The 10117-nt window shown below is 35.7% G+C and overlaps 4 protein-coding genes across 4 annotated transcripts; 2 read left to right on the top strand and 2 right to left on the bottom strand.

Annotated features, from left to right (window-relative positions):
• On the top strand, positions 1111-3349 carry LOC104714752 (meiotic recombination protein SPO11-2-like). The gene is made up of 11 exons (XM_010432209.1): positions 1111-1228; positions 1313-1396; positions 1493-1622; positions 1733-1870; positions 1962-2050; positions 2155-2283; positions 2365-2459; positions 2544-2606; positions 2682-2758; positions 2834-2961; positions 3074-3349. Exons 1-11 carry the CDS (start codon positions 1142-1144, stop codon positions 3206-3208), a joined length of 1155 nt encoding a protein of 384 aa, XP_010430511.1. The 5' UTR covers positions 1111-1141; the 3' UTR covers positions 3209-3349.
• LOC104714753 (glutamic acid-rich protein) lies at positions 3239-5925 on the bottom strand. Its single transcript, XM_010432210.2, has 10 exons — positions 5738-5925; positions 5561-5645; positions 5166-5242; positions 5034-5070; positions 4798-4955; positions 4497-4593; positions 4256-4416; positions 3875-4159; positions 3653-3775; positions 3239-3505 (listed from the first exon to the last, which is right to left on the bottom strand). Exons 1-10 carry the CDS (start codon positions 5813-5815, stop codon positions 3440-3442), a joined length of 1167 nt encoding a protein of 388 aa, XP_010430512.1. The 5' UTR covers positions 5816-5925; the 3' UTR covers positions 3239-3439.
• LOC104714751 (2-C-methyl-D-erythritol 2,4-cyclodiphosphate synthase, chloroplastic) lies at positions 6121-7775 on the top strand. Its single transcript, XM_010432208.1, has 3 exons — positions 6121-6495; positions 6577-6707; positions 7410-7775. The coding sequence occupies exons 1-3, from the start codon at positions 6165-6167 to the stop codon at positions 7641-7643; spliced, it is 696 nt and encodes a 231-aa protein (XP_010430510.1). The 5' UTR covers positions 6121-6164; the 3' UTR covers positions 7644-7775.
• Positions 7931-9750, bottom strand: LOC104714748. Its single transcript, XM_010432207.2, has 3 exons — positions 9554-9750; positions 9367-9442; positions 7931-8447 (listed from the first exon to the last, which is right to left on the bottom strand). Exons 1-3 carry the CDS (start codon positions 9557-9559, stop codon positions 8140-8142), a joined length of 390 nt encoding a protein of 129 aa, XP_010430509.1. The 5' UTR covers positions 9560-9750; the 3' UTR covers positions 7931-8139.

Genomic DNA, 10117 nt, shown 5'->3' with positions numbered 1-10117 from the left:
TTTTGTTTATGTCTTCCCAATGACAAAGGGAATGTTTGGTAAAGGCTTAATAATTAGCTTATAAATTTCCATGTAACAGGTAAAATAATATAACTAATTACTTTTTATTTTATTCTCATTTCATACGTGTGGTTAAATATAGTATACCAACCCCATACTTGTATATGATGACGTCGTATGCACGCTCTTGAGCCTGGACATTTGGTTGGATTGAAAATTAAGCGAAAATTGAGATTAATTTTAAATAACTTTACATGTATGTTCTCTATGATATTAAATCCCTTTTTTGTTTGTAATGCTCGATAATGAACTACGTACCATTAGAATTATACACAATAGTTAGGACATTAGTTTAGTTCCATTTTGCAAATGATACGTTTCACCATGCAATTGTGGTAAACATATGTAACATACTAACATACTAGATTCCACCAAGTCGCGAGTTAAAAATATATTCAAATTAAAGGAATAGATTATGGTCAATTCCAAGTTAAAAATGAAAAAGTTCTTTTCGCAAAGTATTTTTCGTTTCGTCGTCCACCCATACTATGAGATATGATATATTAACAAAAAAATTGTAGAAACTATTTATTTATCCTTAATGAAACTTATAGAAATCATGAAGTCGCTTAAAATGTTGGGCATTAAATACGGATAACCGAACTTAAAGCAAAATTAGTGTGGTTGTGGTTGTTAAGAATGATCTCTCTTTGCTTTGACCGGTCGAATAAACCCAAATAGGATCAGCACAGTTAACATATGCAAACACTCATATATCCATGCACGTGGAAGCTTCTCATACTTCATTTTGCTAATTTTGCTAAGTATATATAACTATATAAAACAAAATCAAATGTTTTTATAGATAGATTTTTATAAAAAAAATATAACTTTTCCTTTTGCACGACTACGTGTATCTTCCGGTTCATCCTACTGTATCTGTATGTACGTTATTTTCTAATCGGATCCATATGAGATGATTCCAAAGTTCCGTAAAAAGATACATGAACCGCATGCCGTTTTCTTCTACATGAAACGACATACAGTGCAAATCTAAAATTCTGAAACTTATTGCCCGCCTCTCTCTCTCTTTCAATCAAATTTCAAAAAAAAAAATTGGAATCGGAAAAAAATCTGGAAAATGGAGGAATCATCGGGAGGAATCTCATCGATGAAGTTCTTCTCCGATCAACACCTCTCTTACGCTGACATCCTTCTCCCTCACGAAGTAAGTTTTTATCGAATCACTCATCTTCTTCCCTGTGTCGAGTCCCGTCGCTCTGATTGAAATCGAAGCTCGTTTTTACAACAGGCTCGTGCTAGAATCGAAGTCTCTGTACTCAATCTCCTCCGAATTTTGAATTCTCCAGATCCAGCCATCTCCGATCTCTCTCTGGTACTACTTAAATCAAAGTTTCTTAGAATTCGCGTTATAACGTTCTCGGAATCTGAAATTTTCTGGGTTTTATTTTTATTTTTGGGGGAAGAACAGATCAATAGGAAGAGAAGCAATAGCTGTATAAACCAAGGCGTACTCACAGATGTTTCATATATATTCCTCTCTACTTCGTTTACTAAGACTTCATTGACGAATGCTAAAACAGCTAAAGCTTTTGTTCGTGGTAAATTAATTGCTTAATCTCTCTCTCTCTTGTGCCTCTTCATTCATCTGAATCTTTGATTGAGATGGTATGAGTGTAAGTAATGGTTGTGATTTTATTATTGAAAACAGTGTGGAAAGTTATGGAAATGTGCTTTCAGATTCTGCTTCAAGAGAAACGAGTGACTCAAAGAGAGCTGTTTTATAAGTTGCTTTGTGATTCACCTGATTACTTTTCATCTCAGATTGAAGTTAACAGAACTGTCCAAGGTCAATCCAATGTTGAACATTATGATTTTTTTCATTTGGATTGAAGAGTTTGTTGGGTTTTGATTTTGTTTCCTGCTTGCTGGTTTAACAGATGTGGTAGCACTTCTACGTTGCAGTAGATACAGTCTTGGGATTATGGCTTCTAGCAGAGGTCTTGTTGCTGGAAGGTTATTTCTACAAGTGAGTAATGTAGTCGATCTCGTTGCTCTGTGCCAGTTCTTTGATGAAGTTTTGTGATTCTAGCTCACATTGTGATGTTTGACTATTTCTTTATTCACAATCAGGAACCAGGTAAGGAAGCTGTAGATTGTTCGGCTTGTGGTTCTTCAGGTTTTGCTATAACCGGAGACTTGAATTTGCTAGACAACACCATCATGAGAAGTGATGCTCGGTATATCATTATTGTGGAAAAGGTGTCTCTCTTCATCCAATCAAAGCATATGTAAGAAAGATACCATAATTGCTCATAACTCACTCCCGGAATCTGTTTTTAGCATGCGATATTTCATCGGCTTGTGGAAGATCGTGTGTTCAATCACATTCCTTGCGTGTTCATCACTGCGAAAGGGTATCCTGATATTGCCACAAGGTCGAAACTCTTAACTTAGTTACAAAACCATGCTTGCAATTTATAGCCATTGATATTGAGTAGCTTGGATGTTGAATCTTTTAGGTTTTTCGTTCATCGGATGAGCACAACTTTTCCTGATCTGCCAATTCTTGCTCTAGTAGATTGGTAAGCATAAATAAGCATCCTCCTCTTTGTTTAGATAATAGTTTGGTGCTCATAAGTTCATATATGAGAGGTCAGGAATCCACCTGGGTTAGCTATATTATGCACCTTCAAGTTTGGAAGCATAGGGATGGGTCTTGAAGCATACAGATATGGTAAAGACTTACCTGTTTGCACCAAATATATTTCCAAGTCTCTGTTTGTGATGATAGTTTGTGCATCATCTTTAGCTTGCAATGTGAAGTGGATTGGGCTCCGAGGAGATGATCTGAATCTGATACCAGAAGAGTCTTTGGTTCCCTTAAAGCCAAAGGACTCACAGATTGCTAAAAGCTTATTGTCCTCCAAAATCTTGCAGGTAAACTAACTGATCATTATAACCAGAGATCAGTAGTAATGTTCAAGTGGAAGCAACGAATGTATAAATCATTTATACCACAATTGATTCTGATATTTTACTTTCTGACCAGGATAACTACAGAGACGAGTTGTCACTGATGGTTCAAACTGGTAAAAGAGCCGAAATTGAAGCTCTGTATTGTCATGGTTATGATTATCTCGGTAAATATATAGCTACCAAGATCGTGCAGGGAAAATACATATAACAGTTCAAACAACATGTAAGATTTTCTAAATATAAGAGATAAGAGTAACTTATTAGTAGTCTCGAGTTTAATGCCCATAGAATGTATTAATAGATTACAAATAAATCAAAATTTCCAAATTGAAGGGATAATCTTTGTTTACATATGGCATCGTGATGATTGAGTAACAAAAGTTGTCCTAATCTCCACTCTCCTATGCAGGTATAATGATAATTTCAACCAAAAATGTGCTCACTTCTTGCTTGATACAAGACTAATCTTCTTTCCCTCCACAACAAACTTCCCACTTCGCTCCAGCTGCCACAAAAAAAGTTAGTACAACATTAGTAAACATACAAAACTGGTTTCGTTTAATAACTCAAAGATCACATTTCTTTAATCTCTCCCACATCCAACAAATTTATAAGAGAATTTGGCATAAGATAAGCTAATATTTGTATTTACCTTAAGTTTCAAGTAAGCAATAGCATCTTTTCTTGACGAGAACTTTGAGAGAACTGATGGTGCTTGTTCATCGATCAGAGATTTTAGCTGTTTGAGCTTCATTGATCCACCACTACCAGCATCCTGACAAATGTTTTTGCACATATACATATAAGTCATGAGTGGGATACTGGGATGATATAGAAGTTTACAATTACTGTCTAAAGTAAATTGACAACAAACCTTTTTAAGAATCTGCTTGCAGAGGTTCTTTAACTTGAATTTGGGTTCAACAATTTCATCATGCTTCCTTTTCACAGGAAGAGATTTTTCGATAACAGAAACTTTGTCCTCATCTTCTTCACTCTCTTCTTCTTCTTCTTCTTCTTCCTCTTCTTCGTCATCATCATCATCATCATCATCATCACTGTTATCAAAAGATGTTTTCTTCCCTTCGTAACGAACACCAGCTATTTTCTTTGGCCGGTCTTTGATACCCAGTCCTTGTTTTCCAGCCGTAGCTTTATCCTACATGACATTTTCACGGCATCAAGATGTTAGATGCCAACCTATATTCCACAAACAGCTTGGACAGAAGAGTGGACGGAGACAAACAAAACATACCTGAACCATGTTGTAAAGATTCTCTTGATCATTCTCACTAAACATTTTTCTCTCGCTAGCCTTTAATTTCTTTTTTCCTGACTTGGCCCCAAGAAGACCGCCTGAGACAAACCCGAATTTATTTCCCCACCAGTCCGAAGAAGGTTCTTCAATTTTCTCTTCTGTTCAGCCCAAAAGATCCATACATTATCAGCTCAATGAAAAAGTCACACCAATTCAAGATTTGGGTACAATCTATCACCTTTAACAGTAGCATTTTTATCCTCAGATATAATTTCAATCTCCATAGTATCGGCTATGTCACAAACCGCAGTAGAAGGCTCTTCAGTTCGCTTAACCTACAAAAAAATTAAATAATTTAGCATAAGTGAGAGTCTTATTTTCCTAACGCAATTTGTTTACATAATAGTAGAAGGAGAGAAAATCCTGAAATTATGCAATAACAAACAATATGTAGAAGTTATGAGTAATGCTAATAGACATGAGAATCTTGGTCATGAACGGATAAAAGAATGAGAGAACTGATTTGATAGCAAGCTTACCAATATTCCTTCAAGATCTTTAGATGAGTAAGAATTGACAAGCTTCCCTTTCTCTCTACGTTTATACCTTCCTTGTGGACGAGTGGTTTTAGCAACAATCTTCAACTTGGCAGGCTCAGATTTGGCACCATCTACACTTTCATCTTCGTCATCGGAACCTATCATATGCCACAGAAACACAAATATTAGGAAGAATCAAGAAAGAAAGAACTGAAGTTACTAAGAAGTAGTTTTACCATCATCATCCTTGCCAGTCTTGGTAGGTGCTGCTTGCTGCAGATAACAAGCAAACAAAATTAAGACTAAAACCCCCTTCCAGTTCTTTTCAAAGAGATTAGTTAAAAAACAAAGATGTACACAACCATTACCACTTTCAATTTCTTGAGAATGTTGTCGAACTGAGTTGTATCAAATGCCCATGGATTTGGCTTATCAACACCAACACCTGCTCCAACATTTCAAAAAATTTCAGTCCTATAACATAAAGTATAGATGCATCACCCAAAAACAGAAAATATTGGGTATAAGGATAAAGTAGCTCTATCTTAGAGCCACAACTTAACATTCACCAAATTACATACACCTAGTAGCTAAACTAAACAAAGTATACACACATTTCCTCCCAAAAGGCAGAAATTAATGTTTTTATTGGGTAATTGTGCAACGAAGCGTTATTTAAGTTTCCTCTAATCTAAATTCGACAGCTTCACAATCACCAAAGCAAAGAAATTAAAATCTCTAAGAAGAAGAAAAAGAAACTAACCAGAAGTATCTTGCTTGTTCTTAACTCTCACATAACCTTTGATGCCTTGCTTATCTTTACCAAGTCCTTCTCCTTCTTCCCAACCCTAAAAGAAATCACCAATCCAAAACAAATTAGGTCTTTATCAAAATCTCTACACAAATGTACTCAGATCATTACAGAACAAATTTTACTCACCATCGATTTCATGAGCCGGAAAGCGGCGGATTCCTTACAGATTCCGACATACTTAACCGGAGCCTCCGGCGCCGCCATCTTCTCTTCTAATTACCCGGCGATCGATTACAGACAATGCGTCGCCGTTTTTTAAAAAAGCGGTGCGGAAGAGAAGAGTGGGCGAGGGAGTTTAGGGAAAACCGAAGGCGAAAACCTAAAGCAGAAGAAGTAATGAGTAATTATTCTCTACGACGAGTCTTTAGTAAACCGCAGTAGAGAGATGTAACCTGATCGACGGTCAGGAGTAAATCAGATTTAATATGGGCAATATAGTAAGAAAAGCCCAATAAAAGCCCACAACAAACATTTATGATAATTTAAATAAAGAAAAATAAAAAATAAAGACAACAAATTAAAATTTTGCAGATTGACTTCAAATCGGAGAAGAATGGCTATGGCTACTTCTTCTTCTACTCACCTTCTACTGTCTTCTTCGTTGTTTCATTCTCAAATTACCAAAACGCCACTTCTTCTCCCGGCGAGGAAGATCTATTTCCGTAGACCGGAGAAGTCTCTCTCGTTATCATGTCGTTCTTCAATCTCGGCTTCTTCCGCCGTCGGAGTCAATGATGAACCGGTGACTTCGAAGAAATCAACCAAAACGCTTCCGTTTCGAGTCGGTCACGGTTTCGATCTGCATCGGTTAGAGCCAGGTTACCCTCTGATCATCGGCGGGATTGATATTCCTCATGATAGAGGCTGCGAAGCTCACTCCGATGGTAATTGTGAATTCGTCTTATTGAATCTTTTGAAATTGGGATAAAAAATTTTAGGTTTTTGATTTGAACTTGTTGGTGCAGGCGATGTGTTGCTTCATTGTGTAGTGGATGCGATTTTGGGAGCACTAGGGCTTCCTGATATAGGTCAGATCTTCCCTGATTCTGATCCTAAATGGAAAGGAGCTGCTTCATCTGTATTCATCAAAGAAGCTGTAAGCTTTTTTTTCTTAGCTTACCTTTGAGATGTTCAATTTTGTGTTGAAATTGTGTATGCAAAGACATATACTTTATACCTCCTTAGCTAAGCATAGCTCTGTCTTTAAGCCTGTGGTTATCATTCAGAACTGAAGCTAGATCCATAGGTTAATGGAATTTACTCAGTTTGTTAGAAGTTGATGAAGGCTCTGTAATACTCTCTTTGAGTTTGAGTACATTATCTTTTATCTCTAGAAAGTAGAAGAGATGTGGAGATCGTATAGGTTTTAAATTTGTTGTGATCACTGAATAATGGTGTGTAGAATCTTATCGCTCATGCATTTGTATTCATCAGTTTTATCTTGCAAAGGCTTGGCATAACTCGGCTTAAGGTTAAAGTTCACTGTCTCTTGGGATGAGGAATTACAGAACAAGTCTTGTATTTTTTACATTTCCTATGAGACAACGTATGTTAATTATGGGTACTCAAGGTTAAAGCCATTGAGTTTCTTTCTTGTCCGGCCTTTTAGATTGGGGGTCAGGGTTTAGTATAATGTGTTTGTTAAGGTTCAAACCCATGATTGACTGTGAATGTTGATTGCATGAATTAGAGTTATGTGAATCAAAGTTTTGAACTTTAAATGATGATCACTTGTCGGTATAAAGAATGTGATTCAACGAACTTGAAACAAAGTGTTTTGCTTGTATTTGTGTTTCAGGTGAGACTCATGGATGAGGCAGGTTACGAGATTGGAAACCTTGACGCAACATTGATTCTCCAGAGACCAAAGGTAAGTCCTCACAAGGAGACAATCCGAACCAATCTGTCCAAGCTTCTTGGAGCTGATCCTTCTGTTGTAAACCTCAAAGCCAAAACCCACGAGAAAGTTGATAGCCTCGGAGAAAACAGAAGCATTGCAGCTCACACTGTCATTCTCCTCATGAAGAAATAGAAGTTAAAATTAGCTCTGTATCATCTTTTTCAAAGTCTCATCTTGTAAGCAAAAAAACAAACTTTTGATTGTAAATTTACACTTTAGAGGCTTATTAATCCTGTCCTAGAAGAAAAGATAGTCTTTATCATATTTCGATGATGATGATTCATTGTGTTTCCTAGTTGTTTTGGTCAAATTAGAATAAAACTGGAAACTGTGCGTCTTCGACTGCAAGTTCCTTGTGACGCAATTTTCTTCAGTCTGCCATTTTCATCTTCAGACTTTCACCACATGAAAAATTGTGACATTACAGTTGTGTTGTTGTTGCTTTTCTTATCTATATCTAAATTTTAAAATTAAAATCAGAGACATCGTTGGTTTTGAAATACAAACTTAAGTGATGTAGATATAGCAGGTAACTATAAATCCTTGAGTTAACACAACTAAAATCTCGTCAATTAGAACGATAGTAAAGTATAAACAGAGACTACGACATCAGAAAGTACCATTTCCCTTAAGAGATCACACAGCCTTGGTGATCATGATCACACACGATAGTGTTGTGATGATGGTGAATCGGCGGACAGAGAGGTGTTTCCCGGTGAGACTGATATAGAGCTTCCATTCTTTGACGTTCACTCTCTTCCTTCTTCTTCTTCTCAGCCGCTTCAGCTTCTTTCTTAGCATCGAACGGGCCAAAACTCACCATTTTTGCACTGTCCCATTTCCGTTTAAGTTTTTTCATAACTTGCAACTCGTCAAAGCACTCCCCGGTCACCGTTAGTTTTCCTTCCTTCGGATCAAAGGTTATACTAGTAATTCCTGAAAAAGAAAATGTAAAAGATTTGGGCTTTGAGACTTACGACGATCAAGAAGGTGGGTTAGTTCTTAGATTTCATCATTTCAATTCAGATAAATCCAAAAACAGAGCGTATGACACTTATGAGTATTCAAAGCTCATGAACAAATTCTCAAACTCACACGCAAACTCGAATCTATAAAGAACCCTAATTTAAAAAAAAAAGCTTTGGTTTTTATAAAAATCCTTGAAAGAGACACAAATCGAAACCATTTTTTGAGCGATCAAATCATATCCATGAAGAATCTCAAAAACAAAGTGTAGCTTTAACTACTTCCATAATAATTTCTCATAAACAGAAGAAAAATTCAATTTTTGAGGGTTTCAGATAAATAGTAAATACCATTAAGGATCTCAAGAACAGAGAGTGTTAATATCAAAAGCTTTTGGCTTTTCACTAAAAACTCAAGAACAGAACAAGACTTAACCTTTGTGGGTTTCCAATAAATTTTTTTTTTAATTCCATAATAATTTCTCATAAACAGAAGAAAAATTCAATTTTTGAGGGTTTCAGATAAATAGTAAATACCATTAAGGATCTCAAGAACAGAGAGTGTTAATATCAAAAGCTTTTGGCTTTTCACTAAAAACTCAAGAACAGAACAAGACTTAACCTTTGTGGGTTTCCAATAAATTTTTTTTTTTAAAAAAACCATAAGGAATCTCAAAAAACAGAGAGTGTGTGTAATCAAAAAGCTTTGTCTTTCCAATACAAAAAAATCTTACTTTTTGGGTTTCAATTGATCCATGAAGAATCTCAAAAAAAAATAAAACAGAGTGTTGTTTGTGTAAATGTGTAATGAAAAGCTTTGTCTTTTTAATAAAAAAAAAAAAAACTTCATGAACAAGGCAAGAATCAGAGAGTGGTGATGTAAAAATAACCTGAGCAGGTAGCAACAGTACGCATCACTTTCTCCGTTGATTCCTTACAATACACACTAATCGTCGCCACCATTTTCTGTAGAGAAAGAACCAGTACCATTAATCAAAACACTCCTCCAACAAGTCTATTACAACAACAACAAAAAACTCATTTTTTAAGTTCTTCAAAACAAAACAAAAACATTACCTTCATTTTTTTTTTTTTTTGTGTAGAACAAAGAAGAAGATGAGAACAGTAAAAAAGTTGATGGTTTTTTTTATCCTAAAACCTAAGAAAGTTAGATGCTTTATATCCCAAATAACAAACCGCCACATTAAATGGGTTTAGGGAAAAAACAGAGGAATACTATGTCAGGAATTTTCACACTCTCCTACTGTATTTACAAAAACTATCAGAGAGTGGTTTGTGTTGAACAAAATGTTTTCTTGAGTATAAAGACAAGAGCGTGGAGCTCAGTCGTGAGAAATGGCTCTGTGGTTCTTTTGGCACATTTCTTCTCTTTAATGGTCCCATGATGTGGTCCGTTGATCATTGATCGTTTCTAGATTTAGTAACTTCCACTTCAAAAGTTTTTATTTCGTCAAAGATTCTTCCATTGTCCCTTTATATGGTAAGTTCATCATCAATTGTTTTTGTTTCTTTTTTTTTTTTCTTTCTGATCAATTGTTTTTTAGTACCAACATATCCATATATTATGTTATGTGTTTGCATTTTGTACTTCTCCTTCCAATAAACAACAAGAGAGAGTTT

This window comes from Camelina sativa, chromosome 9 (assembly GCF_000633955.1).
Source record: "Camelina sativa cultivar DH55 chromosome 9, Cs, whole genome shotgun sequence".
Taxonomy (NCBI): Eukaryota; Viridiplantae; Streptophyta; class Magnoliopsida; order Brassicales; family Brassicaceae; genus Camelina; species Camelina sativa.
The sequence above is the reverse complement of the archived record's forward strand: the minus strand, read 5'-3'. Positions and strand labels throughout refer to the sequence as shown.